The 22,708-nt window shown below is 58.3% G+C and overlaps 8 protein-coding genes across 8 annotated transcripts; 3 read left to right on the top strand and 5 right to left on the bottom strand.

Moving 5' to 3' along the window:
• Positions 1–177: 177 nt before the first annotated feature.
• Positions 178–2,244, bottom strand: YOL057W (uncharacterized protein; the record flags this gene model as incomplete). The annotated part of the gene is made up of 1 exon (XM_060600958.1): positions 178–2,244. One exon carries the CDS (start codon positions 2,242–2,244, stop codon positions 178–180), a length of 2,067 nt encoding a protein of 688 aa, XP_060457500.1.
• Positions 2,245–2,746: 502 nt separating this feature from the next.
• On the bottom strand, positions 2,747–3,726 carry CcaverHIS019_0410540 (uncharacterized protein; the record flags this gene model as incomplete). Its single annotated transcript, XM_060600957.1, has 3 exons — positions 2,747–2,868; positions 2,933–3,228; positions 3,353–3,726. The coding sequence occupies 3 exons, from the start codon at positions 3,724–3,726 to the stop codon at positions 2,747–2,749; spliced, it is 792 nt and encodes a 263-aa protein (XP_060457499.1).
• A 427-nt stretch (positions 3,727–4,153) lies between these two features.
• On the bottom strand, positions 4,154–5,136 carry ttr (uncharacterized protein; the record flags this gene model as incomplete). The annotated part of the gene is made up of 2 exons (XM_060600956.1): positions 4,154–4,348; positions 4,579–5,136. 2 exons carry the CDS (start codon positions 5,134–5,136, stop codon positions 4,154–4,156), a joined length of 753 nt encoding a protein of 250 aa, XP_060457498.1.
• Positions 5,137–6,391: 1,255 nt separating this feature from the next.
• Positions 6,392–9,273, top strand: CcaverHIS019_0410520 (uncharacterized protein; the record flags this gene model as incomplete). The annotated part of the gene is made up of 6 exons (XM_060600954.1): positions 6,392–6,421; positions 6,631–6,813; positions 7,121–7,268; positions 7,364–7,469; positions 7,504–7,606; positions 7,747–9,273. The coding sequence occupies 6 exons, from the start codon at positions 6,392–6,394 to the stop codon at positions 9,271–9,273; spliced, it is 2,097 nt and encodes a 698-aa protein (XP_060457497.1).
• Positions 9,274–9,603: 330 nt separating this feature from the next.
• Positions 9,604–11,807, bottom strand: CcaverHIS019_0410510 (uncharacterized protein; the record flags this gene model as incomplete). The annotated part of the gene is made up of 2 exons (XM_060600953.1): positions 9,604–10,911; positions 10,950–11,807. The coding sequence occupies 2 exons, from the start codon at positions 11,805–11,807 to the stop codon at positions 9,604–9,606; spliced, it is 2,166 nt and encodes a 721-aa protein (XP_060457496.1).
• Positions 11,808–13,046: 1,239 nt separating this feature from the next.
• CHO2 (uncharacterized protein) lies at positions 13,047–16,643 on the bottom strand (the record flags this gene model as incomplete). The annotated part of the gene is made up of 6 exons (XM_060600952.1): positions 13,047–14,152; positions 14,188–14,387; positions 14,426–14,783; positions 14,821–15,161; positions 15,207–16,344; positions 16,403–16,643. The coding sequence occupies 6 exons, from the start codon at positions 16,641–16,643 to the stop codon at positions 13,047–13,049; spliced, it is 3,384 nt and encodes a 1,127-aa protein (XP_060457495.1).
• A 1,380-nt stretch (positions 16,644–18,023) lies between these two features.
• Positions 18,024–20,082, top strand: CcaverHIS019_0410490 (uncharacterized protein; the record flags this gene model as incomplete). The annotated part of the gene is made up of 13 exons (XM_060600951.1): positions 18,024–18,069; positions 18,110–18,137; positions 18,182–18,276; positions 18,312–18,354; positions 18,399–18,832; positions 18,865–18,901; positions 18,950–19,022; positions 19,056–19,143; positions 19,229–19,303; positions 19,338–19,431; positions 19,487–19,502; positions 19,554–19,782; positions 19,817–20,082. 13 exons carry the CDS (start codon positions 18,024–18,026, stop codon positions 20,080–20,082), a joined length of 1,524 nt encoding a protein of 507 aa, XP_060457494.1.
• A 1,081-nt stretch (positions 20,083–21,163) lies between these two features.
• On the top strand, positions 21,164–22,049 carry CcaverHIS019_0410480 (uncharacterized protein; the record flags this gene model as incomplete). The annotated part of the gene is made up of 4 exons (XM_060600950.1): positions 21,164–21,242; positions 21,282–21,522; positions 21,556–21,784; positions 21,828–22,049. The coding sequence occupies 4 exons, from the start codon at positions 21,164–21,166 to the stop codon at positions 22,047–22,049; spliced, it is 771 nt and encodes a 256-aa protein (XP_060457493.1).
• Between the last annotated feature and the right edge of the window lie 659 nt (positions 22,050–22,708).

The raw sequence follows: 22,708 nt of genomic DNA, 5'->3' as shown, positions 1-22,708 counted from the left end.
GCCTCTGACGTCGAATGCGTCCTCGTGATTCCGTGAGTCATGGGACAAGTTGGAGCCCACTTTGGCGTTCTGGTGTTATGCATTGTGGCGGTGGGTTTGTTCGGATGCTGCTCTAGACCGGTGGCGAATCGATCACTTCTCGCTTACAAGTTCATGTACATCTCTTAACACGCGCGCCTAAATGCCACGCTCCAGATAACTCGCAATGAAGCCCGGCAGCGTCGCGTCGTACTCCTGGAGCCGCACCCCCTCGCCCTCCATGAACGTGTTGGCCTGCAGCAGCAACTTGCGGGGTTGGCGCTTAGCCAACACGATCTCGCGGCGGGGCATCCACTCCTCCCCGACTCCGGTGTACTTGTCATACAGCGCGCTTCCGCCCTCGACGTCGCCCGTCGCCTTGTAGATCTGTAACGCGGTGAGGAACGTATCCACAGCTTTTTGACCCGTAGTCGTGATTGCCTCGCGGGTCATCTTGACTGTCAGATCGCCATTTCCTTCTTCAATGACGACTAGGCCGGCTTCGAGGAAGACGCGCAGAAGAGCATGGCGCGCCTGCATGTGTGCCTGGCCCCATTTCTTGGCTTGGGGGTCGTAGAACTCGAGGGCGATTAGGCCAGCACGCGCCATTTGGAGCCACCCGACATACATGATGTCGTCGGCATTCTCGGCCGACGTGGCCGTGTGTCCGAAGATCTCGAGAAGTGTCTTGTCGGTGCTGAGCGACATGGCAACCGCTTCCGCTCGGCATTCCTCGTAGCTCGCGGCAATCGTCTTGAACCGGCTCCCCCACGTCTCGCCAGGCCCATACCAGTGCTCCACGGGCTTACCGGTCAACGGGTTGGTAGGCGGGTTCGTCATGTCGAAATTGGCCGTCCCGTCCGCATTCTCTTGCAGGAGCTTGCCGCTGCCGTGTCCCAAGAGCTCGTGGATGCCGACTTGTACCTCGAATGCTGGGCCGCGCAGACGCTGGAATAACGCCGCATCCTCCTCGCCCAGGAAGGTGATTTTCTCGTCGGGCGCCTTGGCGTTCAACACATTGCCTAGGGACACGTTCTTGAACCCAAGCGTCATCCGTATATCGTCGTAGTTGGGAATGTTGATGCCGGCCGGCACACCGCCCGTCGAGAATGTCAGAACCTCGAGCGACGTAAAGTCAGGCTTGCGGAACTTGTCCTTCTCAAATTCCGGGCCCCATGGCAACTTGGGGATGAACTTCTCAGCCGAGTCGACGAGACGCTCAAACTTCTTCGTCATCTCCTTGTTGACCATGGCGACAAAGCCCTCGAACTCGGCACGCACACCTGCCGGGTCGCGGTAAGTCTCGATAAAGCCAATGTTGGACTCGACGGTGGGTCCAATGTCCTGGATCCACTCGCGCTGGCTTTCCTTGTGCTCGTCGACGTCGCCAGAGTGGAAGTGACGCACATATGCCTCGAGCATCTTGCGCTGGTGCTCGTTGGCGGCGTGAGGGATCGCCGCAGCCAACTCATCCGCAACTCCCTTCATCTCCTCGCTAAAGTCGCCGAACACGACCTCGAGCTTCCCGAGCCCCGGCACGTCGTACGCCTCGGTCGGCGCCTTATCGGCGCTAGCGACGCGCAGCTCAAACACGTCCCCGCGCTTAAAGAGGCGAGTGTTGATTGCGTCCTTTCCCCGCCCCTCATACCATTTCTGCACAGCCTTGATGTCGGCCTGCGTGACGTCGTCCGAGTAATAGCCCGTAACGTGCCCAGAGTCGGGGTAGCCGAGGAGCGTTCTAGCCGAAGGCTTGATAGCATAGATCTCCTCCTGGAGCTTGTCGAAGAGAGGGAGGGCTTCCTGACTGCGCGGAGCGGCCTCGACCACAGCACGGAATTTGGCCGCCTCAACCCGCGGGATGAACTTGGAGTCGCCAAAGCTCTTAAAGTTGGCGAGGTTGCCTAGCACCTGCGCAGCGTACTCGAGCACGCTGGTGAAGTCTTCTTCAGACAGTCCGGAGGCCTTGCGCTGTGCCTCGAGGTCGCCGAGCTTACTTGGGTCGGTGCTGCTGAACGTCGCGCGCACAAGGTCGAACAGGTCGGCCGCGACGGGCGTCGTCTGCTTCAGGATGACGCGGCCACCGATCCATGACGCCTTCGCAATGTGGTGCGCGTACAGCTGCTCCTTGGGGCTCAGCTTGTCAAAGTGCTCCTTGATGGCCAGAGGACAGATGGGCGCGTTGGCGTCGGCGTAGTATAACGCCGCGCCGAGCGTGTTCATGGACATGGCGGGTGGGAGAGGAGAGGAGAGAAGAAAGAGTATAGGTAGATGAAGAGGGAGACGAGGTGTTGTCAAGAGGGGTTGTTAAAAGGAGTGAGGTTGCCGATGACGGCTTGCGTGTCGTTCGCGTACCCGCGGGGCGCATTCCACCCAACGTGTCAGCAAACCACATGGTGTCAATCAACGGCCATGGCCGACATTCAACTAAACAGCATGTATCCACGCTGTTCCCTCTATGATTAGACGCTCCGGAGACTCAAAGCGCGCGCAACCTCATGGACATGGCCGGATCTTGCTTGTGCGCTGGATTGTAGGCAACAGCGTACTCGACGCGATCGAATGCCGTCATCTCCACCACCATTCCATTAACAGCCACTCCCCTAGCGTCCTGGCGTCTTGCCAGTCATTTCCCCCCCTCCCACACCGTAGTCATTATCAATGTACATCAGGGTCGTATCTATGCAAAAAGTCCTCGAGTGTCCGGAGAGGGAACAGATAACTGCAGCGCTTATGCGCGGCGCAGCACGGCGTACGCGCTGACAAACATGACAATGAGCGAGGTCATGATGCTCAGGCCCGCAGGCTGGCCAAGCAGGCGCTGCGCAGACGAGCAGGTCGCGCACGTCCAGTCTGCTGTCAGCTCTCTTCTCTTTAATATAGCAAAGCCCTCGCCTTGGCCTTGGGACACACTCACCAGCCAGCGGAGTGTACGGCTGCGGGATGTACATGCCAAACTTGGTGCCCGAGTAGGGCGAGAGCCAACCACCCTTGCGCGCGACGCCCGGCCCGCGCTCGTCCCAGATTTGGAGGACGTACGAGGCCGCTGCGAACCGCGGCTGCCCCGGCACCTGCTCCCAGTCGTACGGGACCCAGTGCACCTCGGTCGTGTTACCGTCAAACACGTTCTGTGCGCCGTCGGTCGGTCCCACAGGGTACGTGTTGCCGTTGGCAGAGCAAGACGCCACGACCGTGAGGTTGGAAGGTTGGACACTGATGTTAGCGACTGGCAAGGTAGCCCGGTGTCACTGCGACAAGCCAATTTGGCAGGCACGTTTTGATGTGAATTCTGATCCCCAAAAACGCCACCCAACACGACCACAAGAAACAAACTCACTAGAGGTCAGTCATGTTCCACTTGAACGTGATCGTCTCGCTGGGTGCAATCTTGTAGTACGACACCGAGCCCGTTTGTGCCGGCTCCAACATCGTGATTGCACCAGCCGCAGCGGTCGCGGGAATCGACACGGTCGCGCTCGAGTTGGTGCCGTTCCCACCAGCGCCGCCGGAGACGGTCGCATTGCCGTTGGCCGTGCCGTTGGTACCGGCAGTGCCGTTGTTGTTGCCGACTGCACCGTTACCAGCCGCCTGGCTGGTGCCAGGGTTGGCCGCGGGGTCGCCGCCCTGCTGGGGAGCCTGGCGCTTCTCGAGGTACTCGAGCGCGGCGTCCTGCACACTGGGCCCGGTAGGGTAAGCGAGGTATCGGGGCATTTTGTTGGGAGAAGGGAGTCGCTTCGCGGAAGACGAGATGGGGTGGCGAGGGAGGGAGGAAGAGGAGTAAGAGTCGTAGAGCGTCGGTGTGGTAGTCGCTCGGCCGTGCAGTCGTTTTCGTGCAGGCCGTAAGTCGTCTGCTTATGCAAAGAACGAGGAAGGGTGAGTTGAGGATAGGGAGATGTCAATGTGATCTGAACAAGAAGTGCTGTGCTTTGCTGCGTCCCTAAATTAGTCCCGTTGGGCGACGAGGGTCCTCCCAAAGTTGACCACCCCCAGCCTTCAATATTCTTTCTTCTCTCCCCTTTCACATTTCCATCACTTGAACATATCATCTCTGCATCCTCTCATATATAAAACGGCGAGAACATGTACAGCGGCAGAAGTACGCTCCCACTCGAACCGCCCAAATCCATGCATCCATGCATCACCACTGCAGCTTCTTCTCGGTTGAACACCCACACTCGTCGCAGTTGCCGCACCGCAGTTCTTTGTGCATCAGAGCGGCGTCGCGGAGCAAGCCGTCCACGCTGTACGTGTAGCGAGGGACGATACCTGTCGTTGTGAAGCCGACTGAGGTGAAGAGGGATTGTGCGGGCGAGTCGGGCTCGGTGTCGAGGAGCTGCGGTCAGCCGTGTAGTGGAGTGACAGTGGAACGGCGGGGAAAATGCTTGTTATATGCTCTGTGAGGAAGGAGGAGCGCATAGAGCGCACTGGGCTCGATAACGAGCTGACAAGCGCAAACGCCACACCATGGCGTGCTTTCCTCACCGCATCAACCCTCGCTCATCCCTGCGTTCTTATCTTCTCGGCTCATCTCCTCTATTCCCCTGTTGCTCAGGATTGACTCACCAACAACTTGGTCTTGCATGCCTTGGCCTCCTCTTCCACGGCATCCATGAGCCGCCTCGCAACACCTCGCCGCCCATAGTGAGGATGCACGATCAGCCCGCGTACGTCGGCGCGGAACCATCCGTTTGGCGCAGCGTGGAAGTGTAACTGTACGCTTCCCACGACCTCGCCCTTCTCTTCCCCTCCCTCTCCATCTCCTTCTCCCTTCTCCTCTCGCGCAAGTCCTCGCCGCAGAGGCACGGCAGCATTCCGCGCAACGAGGAGGAGACACCGGCGCGGCCCGACGCCGAGGGGGAGGTCGTAGAGCTGTGTTGCGTCTGCGTGGGTGAACGGCGCGACGAGCGCTGATTCCCCTCCACGTGCAAGTACGATGTCTGCCAGCCTTGACGTCAGGCCGGGCAGCATGTCAGGAGTGACTTTCTCGAGTGTGAGAGACAGGGGGTGCTTGCGCGGGGAGCGGGAGCGCAGGCGAACGGCGCTGGCGGGCGCGCCCAACCGAGTGGGCCCGGAGGGAGAGGGAGAGGCAATGGCAGGCAAGGATGCGACTGCGCCAGACATTGCGAGACGTAGTGGACGTAGTGGACAGAGTGGACAGAGTGACGAGCCATGGCGATGGTAGTAGGCGTGTGTGGAGTTGAGTGGCCATGGGTTCGGCCGGCTGCGGCCCGACAGGAACAAAGGGCGGCGGCGTCTTTGTTCTCCAACTGGTCAGCTAACTCGGCCTGGTTGTCCATATGAGCTGTGTACGGAAGAATCGACACCTTATCAACAGCAATTGGAGCCATCAAGGCGCCTGCAGATGACCAGTATTGATAGTTGAAACATGACTGGAGAGGAGGTCATTGCATGACGCGCACAAGCAATCCTTGATTCATACATGTCAATCTGCAACGTCACCGCGCCAAGCCAGGTTGGGGCATCCGGTATTGCGTCTCCCCGCTTGGTATGTTGAATGCGTCAGAGTCGGGGGCCGAGTCTGACAGTCAAGATACAGTATCTAGCCCGCTCAAACTCGGCTGAACCCGTGTCGGAAACTGACTCTGTGACTGTATGGCTCACGCAATGCCAGTATGGCTCCGACGTGGGATGTCTGTGCTCTGTGCGTGTCAATCGCCACCCTCTCAAGATCTCGAGGCCTTCTTCATACCTCCCTTGCATGCAAAGCCAGATCCATCTCTGTCAAATCTGCGCACGGTTCGCATAGGTCCAAGCGCGATTGCCGTGAAGTTTTGCTTGCTTCATGCCAGCCGACTTAGCGTCAACCTTTACACTTGTACTGACAAGGTTGTCATACGAAGAGAGGGAAAAGGATTCAAGGAAGGAAGGAAGGATGACGCGGACCGGGCGTTCAAACCGGAGGCCGAGTGTTCGATGATTCCGCCTCCCACCTTCCCACCTTCCCTCCCTCCTTCCTTCCTTCCTTGAATCCCTCATATCTTATATCTTATACACAACATGGAGATTGCGACATGCCGGCCGACTTTATTCGGGAATCGACTTGATCGTCTGGAAGGTGGTTGAAGGGTTCAAGTCGAGAGGTTGAAAGGGGTGGAAGGGTGGAAGGGAAGGGAGATGTTGAGGAATGTTTACCTAAAGCTCTCCTAAAAGGTCAAAGGACTAACGTACTACTATATTCAACCCCTGATTACAACTAGTACCTTTTGTGTATCGACTTGGAGGATACTTGAACTTGAACTTGCATACTTTCTCATCTTACCAATTACTCTACACCACTGTCTCTTACAAACTCCTGTAAACCCTCCTACCACGTCGCCATCACGACGACGATCAGCCCGTCAAGGGCCCCGCGGGCATGTTCGAGCTCACTCGTAACAAGGTCAGAGTACGTATCCCCATGCCTCACTCCCTCGACCTTGCTTTTGTCGCCGCTCGGTGAGCTGCGCACAGTCCTGGGTGGCGTCGCCGTCGGCCTGGCTGCATTGATTTTCTGCTTGGCTCACCAACGGTAACTAGCGTGCGCAATTTCGAGATTGCAGCGTTGTGTTTGCTCGTCGTCTCCTGCTCGCTTCGCTCGCTCCCCGCTCACAACAGACCAACCAGCTCGTCTCGGTCGGCGCGGCGGCAGTTAGCCTCGTCTGCTGTCTCACCATCCTCCTCACGGCCGCGTGGGTATGGACGGTGCGCAGCGCGCGCGTCTTCCTCGACCGTGTCAGCTTTCGGCTACTTCTGAGCTGCCTGGTGTGGGAGATTGTCTATGATGTCAACTATATTTCGGTGAGTACATTCGGCGCCGGAGGCACACAGCGAAGGATGGCCAGACCGCGAGGTGGGCCGTGCAGGAAACACCAAAACGAGGCCGACGGGCTGGATTCAGTGGCGACTTCGGCGACACACGGGCATCCTCGCTGTGCTCGCCCTGTCTGCTGACTGTGTTCGACTACATGCTCTCCGCCGCTGCTGGCTGTGATCGCAGTGGCACCCGGCGCACATGGCGAATGTCATTCTTCTCGCCTACTGCGCCGCCTATTACCTACTTGACTCGGCTTGGCACATCCCTCTGTCGGGGCGCAGCTCATCCCAGGTCGTCCTCGCCGCCAGGCCCAACCACGCCTGCGCTGTTGGCATCTACTTTATGATCGGAACACTAAGCGTCGTCAACTTCCTCTGCACGTGCATCGCTATCAATCTCTTTGTGACGATTGTGCTGGGACTGAATCCAATCCGAATGGGTAAGTTATGCTGGCGACTGCGGCCAGTGGCTGCCGTGGCGACGCCACTTCCCCTGAGCTTGCACCCCCTCAAGCCTATTGCGCTCACACATCAGGCCTCGAAAGGTGGTATATTGGCTGCTCGATCTTCCTGGGCCTGTTCATTCCAATCATCCCTGCGGCACTCGGGCATTTTGGATGGGACCCATTGTACCATGTCTGGTGAGTGGACCAGACGTCAGCGCGCTAACTGCAGTTGGATCAAGTCATCGCAGAGAGTCCGCGTTACAAACTTTGTGCTCGACCTGTATCTGTGGCAGCTGCTGTCATGCTTGGTCGCTACCGTTTGCGTCGCAATTGTGAGTTGTGCTGCAAAACAATCGTTACCGTGCCTGAAAGTGAACTCGGCTAGTCTCGGCTAGGCTCGTCTTGGCTCACGTCGGCCTCGGTAGTCCTTGGCCGCCGCTCAATCGCCTGATCAATCGCCCGCTGACTCCAGACGTTATTCAAGCTGTTCCGGCAGGGCCGAGCGACGTCCCGCGCTCTGTTCGGCGGCGACAGCCTCAACTTTGAGATGTCCTCCGACTCGACTGATGACACCGATGGTCATGGCAAGGGGCGCAGACGTTTCTTCCGCGGTCGGAGGAACAGCGTCAAGCGCGAGCGCATGTTTGGGCACCTAGAGGACCGGTTCGTGTCCATTGCGATCCGCGTGTCACTCTACCCCATTACGCTCGTGATTGTCAACAGCGTCATTGCAATCGGCGACCTGTACATCTCGCTCCAAGGCGGTGTGCATTCGCGGGCTGTGTATGGGCTGTACTGCGTGTACTACCTGTTCTACGGCGTGCGCGGCGTTTGCTTTGCCATGTTGGCGGCCTTTGTCGACCCCTGTCTCCGCAAGGGCTTTCGCGCCGCGTACCGGGAAAAATTCGGCTCAGGTGCGCTCAATAATCACAAGGGCACGGACCCAAGCTGGTCCCTACCTGAGCCCAACGGATGCATCGCGCCCCTCGGGAGTGTGATGGATCCCTCCAGCACAGCAACGAACGAGCTCGACCTCACCCAGCTGGGTATTACCGTACCACCAGCCGTGGCGAGCAGGGAGAGCGTAGACTCGGACACGTCAATGGACGTGCTGCAGGCGCTATTTGCTTCAGAACCTCCACCAGACACCAGAGGACGAAACTCTTCTCGTTCTGAAAGCCGTCGCGGCGGCTTCCACCCTCACCTGCCACATTTCAATCCATACCTTCCGCATTTGCATCTGCACATGCCGAACCTCAAGAATCTGCCCTGGTTCTTACGCCGACACTTGGAGAAGGAGGCCGAGGCGGTGCAGGTCGACATTGAGGCTGCGGCCGAACCGACGCCCATTGTACCCATCTCGCCGGCGGCAACACCAGTCAACTACACGAACGTGTTCACAGGAGTGCCACCTGAAGCGATGCCTTCATGGCTCGACGACGCGGCAGACGACATTGTCGCTCCCGAGTCCCTGGCCGCCGCGCAGATACAGGCGCACCAGACCCTGGTAGCCGATGCGGAGGCGCTGGACCGCGCGCTGGCACGAGTAGAGACGGAAGAGCAGGAGCGCGAGAGAGAGAGGGAGCGGAGAGAAGACAAGCGTCCCTCTCCCCGCTCACCTGTTGGTTCCGCCCCCACCCCTCCACCAGCCGCCATACTCAACCAGGCCCTCTCAGGCCTGGGGCAGGGCATGGCGGCGGTCATGGGCCCTTCCGTCGGCCTGAATATGGGCCGCCGCAGTTCAGCGTCTTCCCATTTCTCTGGTGGCAGCAGCGCCCGCGACCCCGCAAGCTTCAGTGCTTCGATAGCTGGCAGCCCGGCGTCGCCTGGTCTTCGTCCCAGCTTGAGAGGCGCACGGCCCCGCTGGAACGCCGGCGGGCGGCGCGAGAGCTTGGCCGAACCACAATCACCACGCCACCTCAATGATCCGAGAGTGAGACGGCAGGCGACGCTTGCGTTGGCCGAGAAGCTGTACGAGGAGATGGAGGCGCAGTTGTGATCGGGGCACAATCTTATAGACTATACTGTGTGTATGACATAATGTGTACGGGTAAGGGTTGCTTCGTGGCTACATGTAGGAGGGCCAACGACTGTGTTTGAACAGAAATTTCAGGGCGATGGACTGCCACGAACCGCGACGATCGTGATGGCTTCATAAACAATAAAAGAGACACTCGCACTCCCCACACTTCCCCGGCACTTCCTACAACCTACAACGCCTCGCACTTGTCCTCACCCGCATACTCGCCCTCTCGCCGCGCAGCACTCCCTGAGCCAACGCCGCACTCGCCACCGCGCCCACCCGCGCCACCTCGCTGCCTCGCCACGTCTAGTGCTCGCAGAAGCTAAAGTCGCCCGAGTTGACAGCCTTGTTAGCGTCGCGGTCGATGGCGCGGCGCTCGTCCATAAGCTCCAAGCGCAGCTTCTTCGCCTCGTCAAGCTTGAACGGGCAGCTGATGTGCTCATACACCATCTCGGCGACCTCTGGAGGAAGGCGGGGCTCGACGGTAGAAGCACCCCAGTGCATCTGCTGGGGCGGGACGTGTGCGGTACCAATAACGGGCGTGGCGGGGTCGACTAGGAACAGGGCGACGATCTTGCGGTGGCCTGCCTTAGTCTTGTCCGCGAGCTGGAACGATCCGACGCGGTGCTGCAACACGTTCGGGAAGACGAGCAGCCGACCCTCGCGAGTGAGTACCTGGCCGAACTCGAGGACAGTGCTGTGAGCGTCTAGGCCTGGGTGGGCACCGAAGATCTCGCTGAAGGGCGCATGGTCGTTCTGACTATACCCGAAGTTTTCACAGAGAGACTCGGCGTCACATGCTGTCCGGAAGGCCAAGTGCGAGTCGGTGATGTTGTCGTTGTCGTAGTAGTAGAGCGCGGTGGCGACGATACGCTCGTTGAGCTGTCCCTCGATGTGCCAGCTCCCGCCGGGGTACGAGGGCTTGTCGGGAGTGAGGTGGATGTTGGCCAGCTTGACGATGACTTGGAGCTTGTTGTCCTTCCACACTGGCTTGGTGAAAGGGTATCCGACGTACTTGTACTCGTCGAGGGGCTCGGGCTGGGTTACCTTGTGTGTCGCCTCGAACCAAATCTGGTTGGCCTCGTCCTCCGAGTCGTACCCACCGAGGGGGCCCAGGTCGCCGTCGGCCGGCGCCGCGCGGTCAACTTCAGGTTCGTCCTCAGCTGCGTCGGTGGCGTCGACGAAGACCGATCCTGCTTCACCACCTTCCTCCTCCTCGGACTCGTCGGACTCGTCGGGCTCGTCGGAGTCTTCGAGGTCCGCAAGCTCTTCGGGCGCGTTGCCAGAGTCCATCTCGGCGTCTCCCTCCGAGCCAACGCTGGCGACCTCACTGTCTTCCGAGGCCGACCCTTCGTGCTCATCCTCGTCCTCGTCCTCGTCCTCGTCCTCGTCCGCGCTGTCGTCCTCCTCTTGGTTGCTCTGGTTCTCCGGGTTGCTGGGGTTGTTCCATGCGTCGCAGTAGTTCTTGCACACCTCAGGCGTCGTGCATGTTCGATTCGAGTCCATGCACCAAATGCGGTTGACAGTGTTCTCGCGGCCATCCCAGTCATTCCCGTCATCGGCGCCAATCCACGTCATCACACGGCCGTACGTCGCAGACCAGAGCGGTACCGCCTGCCATTAGCCTCCTCCTGTACCACGACACAACGCACCTTCTCCACCAGCTCCTCAAGCACGCCGTACATCTCCGCGTGCTCCTCGGGGTGCAGGTTGTTAATGTACGAGGTGAACCGCGCCTTGCCGTCCTTGAGCTCGACGTCTGTCGGCAGCCACTGGAACTTGCGCGAGAGTAGGCGCTCCGGGTCGTGTTGGTAGTACCAGTTGTCCTTCTTCTTGAGCGGGCCTTCCGTCTTGGGGATCACCTCGCCTGAGCCCCAGGCCGCGAGCGCGTTGCCGAGCGGGATGCTGGAGCGCACGAAGCGCGTTTTGCCATACACGAGTGGGAAGAGGGACGGGTGTACCAGGTCGAGGACCTGCTCATTCGAACCAGGGTGCCAGTCCTTGTCCTCGCCTTCCAGCTTGGCGGCCTGCTCCTTGAGACGGGCCACAAGGTCTTCAGTAAGTGCGTTATCGGTCTTGAAGACTGCGGCAGCGCCATCGTACACGCTCACAACGCCGCCGTTCTTCTTGAAGAGGGCAGCCTTGTCCCGAAGCTCCGCAACAACCCAGTCGAACATCTTCTCTGTGAAACCCTGCTTGAGGGGCAGAGCGAGCGCCTCCGCACGCCACTTGGCCATGATCTCGTCGTTGTCAAGCTTATCAACCCACCCTGGCTTATCGGTGAGGAGGTCGATGACACGCATCATCGCGCGCTCCCGCACCGTCGGCGTGTTGCTCTTCCACTCCTCCTCGAGGACAGCAGAGGGGAAGCGGTTCACCTTGTTGGTGGGGTTGCCGTCTGCATCCTTGTCTGTGTCGATGACGGCCGCTTTGGAATACGCGTCGAGCGGGAGGTCGACGCCGGGGAGCAAGAGCTCTGGCTTGGGGGCGGGGGTGGTATCGGTGGTCATTGTTGGATGGGGAATCCTCAATGGAGAGAGCAGGGTATAAGAATAGCGTGGAGGACGTGGGGACGAAACATGACATTGGGAAACGGGCGCTGCGGGATCAGGACTTTGTTCAGGTGATATCAGACAAGCGTCTTAGTGGATCATCTTGTACCCAACGTTGCCAAGAGGTTTCCACCTGAGACGCGTCCATTTCAGGGTTACATTGCGGTCATTTCGAGGCGCCCGTTGAGCCGTTCCTAAGTGGCTCTACAGATGAAACCTTTACCTTTCCCTTTGCCTTTCCCCACTTGCCTGCAAAACAAGAACAGGGACCAACGGCAGGGTGGGTGGTGGTTGACGGTGGGTGACGGTTGAGGATATACACTCACAAAGGTCCACATCATGTCGCGTCAACCTTTCTGTGCACAGCATATCACGTGTGAGGAGGTTATGCTTGCGGTCCAAGCGTTTCTGTCAACCCCACAGGACTTGCCTAAGGTTCTCGCAGGTACCGCATTGTTCAAATGTAACATGGGTGCGGGCACACGGGATGGAAGGGGGCCGCCGGATCTCGTACCCTGTCGACGCATGGGGCTCCTTCGCCAGAGCCAACAACACTTCGGGCGCCTTGCGCTTCAACAGAACTGGGATGGTCTCCTTCTCGCCGTCGGTGATGAGTAACTGTCACTAAGAGTGGTACTGACAAGGGTTCTCTGGTTGAGTCAACCGCGAGGATCGTCCTGGGTTGACGTGTGGGCCGGCTGTCGTGAATACGGGAGAGAGTGAAGCACGGAGAAGAGCGGCTGATACAGGTAGGAAAGGAGAGGAAGTGGTGAAGGACGAGGACGTACGTAAGGCATGCTTGCTAAGATTGAGGAGCTCGACCTGATCTGTGACGAATCCACGTTGGGCTGTACCTCGAGGCCGGTCCAGTAGCCGGAAGCGATTTTCATGGAGGATGATGAGTTAGAGGTGGTGTACGAGGCGAAGAGTGAGTGGAAGAGATGAATGTAATGGGAGAACGGATGAATGAGAGATCAGAGATGAAGGAAGGAAGGTGTCAGTGTGGTAACATCTGCGCACTGCCGATCAACAATCTCCAATCCTAAGCACGTCTACTCGTCAAAGACAGTGCTCCCACACCCCAGTCCCTTCAAGATTGCATGCTTGATGCCGCGCAGGACGCTGGCTGCGCGCTACACGACGCTAGGAAATGAATGTCTTGCCGGAAGACCGAGGTATTCACAAGCCCGTATGGGCTCACTCGGTTTCCACTAACGGTTGCATGCCGTCGACGAGATGTCGCGAGCCCATGACTCGCTTGGCCAACGCGCCTACGTTGGCGTCCGCAATCACGACAGCGGTGCTCAAGTCGACACCAAACGCCTGCTTGAGCAAACCCGAGATGCGTTTCGCTTGTACTTCGTCCATGATGACAAAGTCGTCAGCGTCCTGTAGCATTTCGTCAAGCGGATCGTCGGGGGCTGGCTGGTGGTCCATCTCGGCGCTCAGCTCTATGGCGAGCTCTGTCGTTGGTGTCGCTATCTGTGGATCGACGTCAAGGCCCAGGCTAGTATCGACCGCCAGAGCAGCTCCCGTGGTGTCGAGGGAGAAGGACGTCTGGGTTGCAGATGCGGTGCCAGGTGGGGAGCCGGCTGGGACCTTGGACGCCGCCTTGGGCGAGAGGGGGGCGACGATGGCCGGCGGCGAACCGAGGCCGCGCTTGCCCGCCATCGGCGAGCGGCTCATCGACTCGGCACGCGCATGTGCTGAGCGGGGAACAAGCGAGACATTGGCCTCAAGAGCTAGGACAACAAGGTTGAGCACGGCGTCGTGTACCGCACGGTAGTTGTGGAGATCGCTCGGCTTTGAGACGTATATCTCGATGGGCGCGATCGTGTCCATGACGTTGTGCTTTCCGTCGTGGTGATAGCGCAGCTCGTACTGTCCAGGCGCCCAGGGCAGTCGCTTGCCCTTGAAGGTGACAATACCAGCATCACCCTCGCAGACGGGATGGGAGGGTGTGCACTGCTCCTCGCCCTCGTACTCCTCCTCGAAGATGGGCACCCACTTGCCCACGCTAGAGATACGCGTGACAAGGTCACCCTTGCACGAGCCCAGGCGGTAAATGCCGATCCAGTCCTTGCGCGAGTGGTTGGAGGGGGCAGTCCACGAGACTCGAATCGGCTGCCCGACGTGGAAACGAGGAACGGATGAGGCCGACGACGACGAAGCAATGTTGATCGAATACTGGGACCTGTCGTACGCAGACATGTCCTTGGCGACGCGGGTGAAGTGTGTCTTCTCGCGTGCATGCATGACAAAATTCTTTGTGTCGTTGGCAAACTCGGACCAGCGCGGGCGTGCTGGGGTCAGCGGCGGTAACTCCGCTAGAGCTCACCATGCTCGATAAGGTCCTCGACAACCGTATTGATCTTCGCCTCAACCTTCTCGATAGAGTCGCGAACCTCGTCAACGTAGCGCTTGATCTCTGGGATCGCGGCCTTGTTCGCCAGGCGCTTACCAGCCATCGTCTTCACTGTCTTGGTGAGGCCGCCGTCCTTGCGGAGACGGTCGCCGTAGAGCTTCTTCATGTGTGGCCTTGTGTGAACTCCAACCATATATTTTCGGCAACTCACTGCTCAACGAAGCTAAGGAACCACCAGTGCGACAGGTGGGAGAATATCGCGAGGAAGAACACGAGCTTCGAGTTGGAGATGAGGGCAAGGCCGAGGAACGCAGCGCCACCGAGCGTGCGTTCGGGGTTGTTGAGGAAGCGATAGATGCCGTGGTACGCAAGACGAGCAGGGACCTGCTCAATGAGGAAGAAGTCCGAGTAGAACCAACCAAACTCGCCCAGATCCTCGACGGTGGAGACGGCGGACCAGAGATGGAGCGCGATGAGGGCACCACCCAGCACATGTCGGAGCATGGTACCAGAGACGGTCCAGTCTGAGGGAAGATGGTAAGTCTTCCAAGCGAGGCCGATGAACGAGACTGGGGTCAGTTCCTGCTATACAGCACCATAATTCACTGTACGTCAAGACAAGCGAAATGTTGTAGGCCACCTGCCAGTTCTGGAACGCCTCCTCGGTGGCACGGCGAACGACGTTCTGGTCGGCGTCCGAGCCATCCGAGCCGTTGTCGAGGAGGTCGTCGTTGTCGTTCGGGTATGGGTAGCTTTTGAGGTAGTGGCGAACGAGCCACTTAGTCTTGGACTGAGCGCGAAGGACAAGACCAAGACCGTACGAGTGGAAAAAGCGCCAGGCCAAAGCGTGGAGGAAGTGGGCGGCGAGTCCGACCGACTTGGGAAGCGCAGGAATGAGCGAGAAGACGGCATAGGCGATCAGTAGGACGAGTGCAAAGTCAGTCGCGCTGGAGTTAGCGGCATCCTAAGATCCCCGAACCGGCGCGACTCACCGGAACGGGTCAATGCGGGAGAGAATGATGACCGGCTTTCGGAAGAAGCGGTGCGTGAGATCATGCATGCTCGTCGACATGGCACGAGAACGCTTTGGGCGGCCGGACGCGGCAGACTCGCTGACGGTTGCCGAGGGTGAGCGGAGCTTGACGGGCGGCTCCTGTTGCTCGGGCAGATCGACAACTTCGGGCTCAGTTTCAGTCTCGCCCTCAGTAGCCGCCGGAGTCGCCATGTCAAGGGCGTCGCCACTCGCAATCGAGGAGGGCGTCTTCAGGTCGAAAGGGATACGGGCGGCGAGGGGCTTCTTGGCGCCGCCGTAGGTGCGGTCGATGTGTGGGTTCTCAAACCAAAGGAGGAAGGCAAACTGAGCGGCATGCGCCGCAAGCGATACGAAGAGAACTGTGTACGATCCGACTACGATCGAAAGACCGTAGTAGCCGGCGTAACCAACCGAGTACATTGGGTGGGGCGCAATCTCGTAGACACCGTCGAAGACGAGGTCGTGCTGCATGACCATGAGCCAGAAGGCATCTCCCCAGTACCACGCGTAGTCCTTGACGACGCGGTGGGCATCCATCTTGACCCAGAGGTTGAACACGATGAGCGACCAGCCGAGGATCCAGCGCGCGACATGGGTAATGATGCCCTGGCCAGCCGGGAAGGTGAGGTTGGCCCAAGCGAAGAGCGAGTAGGCGACAAAGTCATTGAGGAGGACGATGTCAACGAGCTGACGGAAGATTAGCCACGAGTTGTATTCGGCAGGGAGCGCTTCCCACGAGTAACCCTCGCCCATCTTCATCTCGAGCTCATTCTTCCACCACTTGGCCCACTCTCGGCCCTCCTCGCCGCCCGATTCCGACTTGACGTCAAGCCAGCCCCAGCGGCGGAGGGTGCGGATGATGTACTTTTCCTCGCTCTGCTTGCGCAAAAGCCAGGCAAAGCCAAAGTCGTAGGCTGCACGCCAGAATGCAAAGTAGATGAGGAAGAAGACGGAGCGAGTCGTGGGCCAGTTGCGAAGAAGGAAGAAAAGGAGAGGCTGCGAAATGAGCGAGAAGGCGGTCCATCGAGTGAGGGACGAGCGGTGGAAGGTGTTGAGCATGGTCGTCACCCAAGAGTGGGTCTGAGGCACACGGAAGACTGGTCGTGTGAGCGAGGTCAACTTGAGATAGGGATGATGTATGGGAAAAGAACTCACCGACACCGCTGGGGGTCTTGCCCCAGGTGACCTCGGGCTTGTCCTTGCCCTGGTCATCATCACCACTCTCGTCGTCGGCAGCGTAGTCGACATCGGGAAGCTTGCGCTGGCGCAGGGTAGTGGCGGGTGATTGAGCACCAGCCGGAGGAACGGCCGTTGTGGCACCGGAAACGCTGGGAATAGACGCTTCCGGTGGCACAGAAGTAGCGTTGACCGCGCCCGGGTTGTCGAGCGTGGTCATTATCTCTGTTCAGTTGATGAGGGAGATGAGAAGGAGGTTGGATAAATTGATAGGTTAAAAGTCTGAAAGTCCAAGTTGCCAGCTAGGGGACGTGGTCAAGTTGCAGCGTGTCACTCTAAGTGAGAGGTGGTCGATGCACCATCAGGCACGTTCCACCTCGCTCATCCGGGAACCGATAAGAGTCCAGTTACGGCTCTAGCTCCGCACAGTCCGTGACGTGGATTTACATTATCAAATTGAAGAATGTGCTATTAGAAAACAAATGTATGCACCATGATATCAAGGTTCACTTTGTGTGATGTGAGATGTGGTGCATATATGGGGCTGTGGAACTTGATGGATGCGATTGATTTGCCACCAAGCACGTCTTTTCGACCTGTATACCTTTAGGGCAATCGGTTCATACCACATGTTACCCTAACGGGCCCCAACACGCCCATTGGTTAAACGGTCGGAGAGCATCGGCGCCTGTATCGGGATCTAAATGCGGAAGAATGCACGGTGAGAGATATGTCTGTACGTCTTCACGTCTCAGATTATATGCATGGGCTTATTCGGCTTGAGCGCGAGTAAAGTGTGGGTCCTGGGTCACTGACAATTAATCACTAATCACTCAAGATGTACACGGTGACAATCCTTGTTTGGTTCTGAATGTCATCATCAAGCCGTAAAGTCGAGAGCTGATCTCCAATCTCCAACTGAATTTCAGCCTTTGACATGATCCTTCTAACAGTTCCGCACCTTCAGGCGCGCCATTTCCAGCACGACCTACTCCGACGATGCCCAACGACCTTCCATGTACGACATCCACCTGGTCCTACTCCCATCAGGCCGCCGCAAGACAAGGTAAGCGCTGGTCCTAACGTGCGTGATTGCGGAGGTTGGTATCAGCTGTACGATTGCCACGTGTACCAAGTTGATTCGACGTTGCCCATCTCCGCTGCAATTCCACAATTTGTGTATTGAAACCTGAGACGTGCCGTAACCTCATCACCAACCCACCACCCTCACCCGTCACTCCGCTCACTCCCTTGGTCCCCAAGCACCACAGACGCTGCGGACATGTTCCTGAAGTCGCGACAATGATGACGTCATAAGGCTGTAGAACTTGCGGGCGTGCCACTCGGGCCAAACTGCGACTGGAGAACGCATTGCTTGGTAGGACGGTTGTTGTATGGCCATATGGTAGCGGTTGTGACTAGACCTACCGATGATCGTGATGACCATGACTCAAGCCCAGGCCCCAGGCCCCAGGATAGTCACAGATAGCAAAGCGAGTCCCTTCCTTTCACACCATTCATCTTCTCTCTTCTGTCTTCTCTCTTCTCTCTTCTCTCTTCTTCTCTCTTCACATTCCCACTCCTCTTGGCACTGATCACAATGGCCAGCGGCGCGGACAAGCTTCACAAGGGTGATGACCACACCGGTGAGCCCCCTTAACCTTCTGTTTCCTGGGCTAACGACAGACAACTTCACCATGATGCAGTACTTTGAGTGCGTTAAACGCCGATTGAGGAAAGTTGCAGAGCTGACGACAGGTGGTACTGCCCCGCTGGCGGAGTGCATTGGAAGCGCTATGCCGATGATGTCGAGCACCTCAGGGACGTGGGCATCACCGCATGCTGGCTTCCTCGTGAGCTCCTTGCCACTTGCAGAGCTGACGTGCAGCACCGACCAAGGGTTCCAACCCTGAGGGTACGGGCTACGACATGTAAGGAATTGCGGCTGGATGTGTTCCTCGCCTTCTGACCACAGCTACGACCTCTGGGACCTCGGCGAGTTCGACCAGAAGGGGGCCAAGGGCACCAAATGGGGCACCAAAGAGGAGATGCTTGCGGGAGTCAAGAAGGCCCGCGAGGCCGGCATCATCACGTATATCGACGCGGTACTCAATCATAAGGCTGGCGCAGACAAGACAGAGGAGTTCATGGCTACCATGGTCGACCAGAACAACCGTAACAAGACCGTCGGCGAGATGCACAACATCCAAGGTTGGACCAAGTTCACCTTCCCCGGCCGGGGCGACGAGTACTCGAAGCTCAAGTGGAACTTCAACCACTTCACGGGAGTCGACTACGACGACAAGACCAAGACCAAGGCGATTTACAAGATCCAAGGCGAAGGCAAGAGCTGGGCGAGAGACGTCGACGACGAGCACGGCTCGTACGACTATCTCATGTTCGCGGACAGTGAGCGGGACTTAGGCCGTGCTGACGTACAGTTGATCACCATCACCCCGAGGTCCAGGAGGACCTGAAGTGAGTCCAGCTTTGCATAATCACCCTTTCAACTCCAGCTGACGGCAGTAACTGGGGTGATTGGGTGCTCAAGGAGACTGGGGCGTTTGGCTTCCGCTTCGACGCTGTCAAGCACATCTCCGTGAGCCGTGGGCTGAAGAAAGCTGACCGTTAGCGCGACTTCATCGGCCAGTTCGTCAAGCACATTCGTCGCGAGGGCGGCGGCCACCCCTCAGCGTTTTGCGTTGGCGAGTTCTGGAAGGGTGAGCGCGACTGCCGGTGTCCAGTTGCAGTGTGCAACGACTGCGGCTGGACAGTCGGAGCTTGCCGTGTCTCTTCTCACGCCAGACTCCGCCGAGGCCCTTGGCGAGTACCTTGACGGCCTCGGCACGCAGTTCTCCGTCTTCGACACTCCTCTCCAGGGTGAGTGTTTGATACCTGAGGTGGCTGAGTTTAGGCAACTTCAAGGAGGCAGGCGACGGCAAGGAGCACTATGACTTGCGCAAGATCTTTGACGGCTCGCTCGTCCAGGCGCGCCCCGTTGACGCTGTGTGAGTCCTCTGATGCGCTCAACTACTGGCAATGGATTTCACACTAATGCGCTAGCACCCTCGTCGACAACGTGAGTCCCCCGACTGAGCTGACGCCTTGAGGACATGGCTTCTGACTCCAGCACGACACCCAGGTTGGTCAGGCACTCCAGAACTGGGTTCCTGCCTGGTTCAAGCCTCTTGCATACTCGCTCATCCTCCTCCGACCCGATGGCTACCCCTGTGTCTTCTTCGGCGACATGTATGGCTGCGAGGGCGAGAACCCCCAGCCTGCCGTTGCGCAGCTCGGTGACATCATCCGCGCCCGCAAGCTGTTCGCTTACGGCGATCTCGTCGACCACTGGGACCACCGTGGGTATCCCACGCTGCCGCTGCTAACGTCAAGCCAACTGCGTCGCGTGGCTCCGCAAGGGCGACGACCATCACGACGGCTGTGTGACTGTCATCTGCAATGGCACGGACGAGGGTGCGAAGCGCGTTGAGGTCGGCAAGGAGCACGCGGGCGAGAAGTGGACTGACCTGCTCGGCTGGCACAGTGCTGAGGTGACGATTGGTGATGACGGCTGGGCCGAGTTCTTCTCGCCCACCCAGAGCATCTCGATCTGGACCAAGTCGGACGCGCGCGGCCGCAACGAGTTCAAGAAGGATTAGGTTACAACCTGACGCGCGTGTGCATTCCTATCTTGTGATAGAAACCTCAGGATAGCCATACTGTGCGACTAGACTCGTAGACCTCGTAGACGATGGAACAGGCCTTGACTCTTCCCGCGCACGGACTTTGCACCCCAGTAGTCACCATCTACCCAGCCGCTTAATACCTGGGTGGGGATGGGCTCTCGCCATGCTCGCCACCTTCGAACAGAAGGACCCTCGCTCTCGAATTGACCCCGGTGCAAGCTCCCCCGCGCACGGAAGTAAGAGGGAGTATAACTTGGGAGCAAGAGTTGAGCATCTCGTGTACATTTCGAATGATTCAGAAGCTTGAAATGGCAGTGGTGTGGTGTGTGTGATGTGTGCATGGACCTGGGTGACTGGACTGGTTCGGCTGATGCCGCTCTTTGATACTCCCCAGATATTCCATGTCCCATGTCAACAATCCCTCTTTCGAGTCCTGCAAACAGGTAAGTGGAGCAGGATTTGACCGCAACCAACTCATATTCACCATAAATATCCCACTAAAAACAGCCTCAGACGCCACTCGGTGGCGGTGATGATGTTACTCCCTCTGCTTCGCTGTACAAGATCCCTTGACGTGGAGCCTTTTATCGCTCGTTCACCCACCATCCCATCACAACTCTGCCAGTCTAGAAGGTTTGCGGATGTCCCTGGACTCCCCTTGAGGAGAGCGCCTCATGTATCGGCAGGCTTATTACAGATCTCGCTCCTCGACTCGAGCAAACGTACCGCACCAGTCTCGTTGGCTATATCACTCACAACGCCGTGACGTCCGCGGTCCACGCTCGCCCTCGGTAATCCCCGAGTACACTTACTTACCTTCCCTCTACCCCGTCATCGTGCTGAGAAGCGCAGGTGTGTCGACTCCTGGCGGGGCTGCATCTTCTCGCCGAACGTAGGCCGAAACACCCCTCTCCCTCTCGTTGTGGAGTTCTGATGGTGCCTCACGGAGAATGCTCGAGGACGATGCGGAGTCGCGAGTGATTCCGCACCGATCGGCGATATCGGCATTGATGACGACACGCGATCGGCAACTTGTTCCTCCTCACAAGTCGCAATGCCAACTTCCATCTCCAGCATTCTCCATCGCCTCCAGCCCATGACAAAGATCATCCTAACAGGCGCAACCGGTACTGGTATGTCGCTCGACTCTGCCTCTGCGAAACTGACAACAGCCGGTTCCGCGATCCTCTCGGCGGCCCTCTCCTCTCCACGCATCTCGCACGTGACGGTCCTCGGCCGCCGCGCCCCACCAGTTGAAAGCGAGAAGCTCACCTCTCTCCTCCTACCGTCTGAAGAATGGGGGAGCTTTGACGCGATCAATCCGGCACTCGTTGAGCGGTTGCGGGGGTACGACGCAGTGATATGGGCGCTGGGTGCGATGAGGACACAAGTCCAGGCCGGGGAATACGAGCCGTGAGTCCCGCTTCTCAACCCTACTGACACCAGCATCACACGTGACTTCACCCTCGAGGGTGCGCGTGCATTTGCCGCCTTGGGGACAGCAGATAAGCCCCTCCGCTTCGTCTTCATCACCAGTATGGGGGTCAGCCAGGCGCCGGGGTGGTTTGCCCCGGCGTATGTTCGGGTCAAGGGAGAGACAGAGGCGGCGCTGCGTCGAGCGGAGGGGATCCGGGCCGTGTTCGTGCATCCTGGAGGCATACTTGCCACAGAAGAGGTATGTGTTCGGGTTGGGTGACACGGCACTCCGTTGACACCAGCGACGCCCAGAGCTGATCTGGTACAACCGCGTGATCCTCGACGCGCTGTCGTACGTCTGGCCCAGCGGGGTAATTCACGCGACTAAGCTCGCGCAGGCATGTCTCCGCCTCGCTACAGGAGAGGGATGGGAGCTGCGCAACCCCGAGGGAGCCGTGGAGAACGACGACCTGAAGCGCCTCGCCTTGGGGTACGAGGGCAGCCCAGACCCGGGGTCAGAATAGCAAGTCATCCTACACATCAATGTACCTCTCCGGAGCAATCGCGACATCCAAAAGATACGCTTGTGGACGAGTTAGGAATCGAACCAAAGACCTTGTCAAGATCTGTACGCGTCCTTGGACGCTCCTGCTAATGACACGCTCTACCAACTGAGCTACACGCCCGATGTGCGCATGTTTGTGTGATGATTTGACCTCTCCTTTTACCTTCCTCAGCGACATCTGGAACTCGTAAAGGTAAAAGAGGAGACGCTCTCAAGCTGACCACTGACAGGATCGAACTGCCGACCTTTGCATTACTGATACGCTCAGCGTATTAGTACAATGCTCTAACCAGCTGAGCTAAGCGGCCTGGAGGAGCTCTCTGTTGAGACGTTTTCGGCCGCGGCTGAGTTCTGGTGGGCACGGGATCACAGAGCCGGACTCTAGAGATTAGCTGGCGCTATTTGGAAGATCTCGATGCTTTGGATACATAGATGTGGTGTGGAGTGAACAATGTCACGATAGGTATGTGCAAGGTTGGATTGATAGGGATCAGATCGGATAAGCAAAATCGTGGTGCCTGGTCCCTCTCAAGTCAAGCTGACGTCAATGCATGAGCCCATCGTCAAATCATCAGCCCATCGTCAATGCATCAGCCCATCGTCGCACCCTCAACTGAA

Source organism: Cutaneotrichosporon cavernicola (genome assembly GCF_030864355.1).
Source record: "Cutaneotrichosporon cavernicola HIS019 DNA, chromosome: 4".
Lineage (NCBI taxonomy): Eukaryota > Fungi > Basidiomycota > Tremellomycetes > Trichosporonales > Trichosporonaceae > Cutaneotrichosporon > Cutaneotrichosporon cavernicola.
The sequence above is the reverse complement of the archived record's forward strand: the minus strand, read 5'-3'. Positions and strand labels throughout refer to the sequence as shown.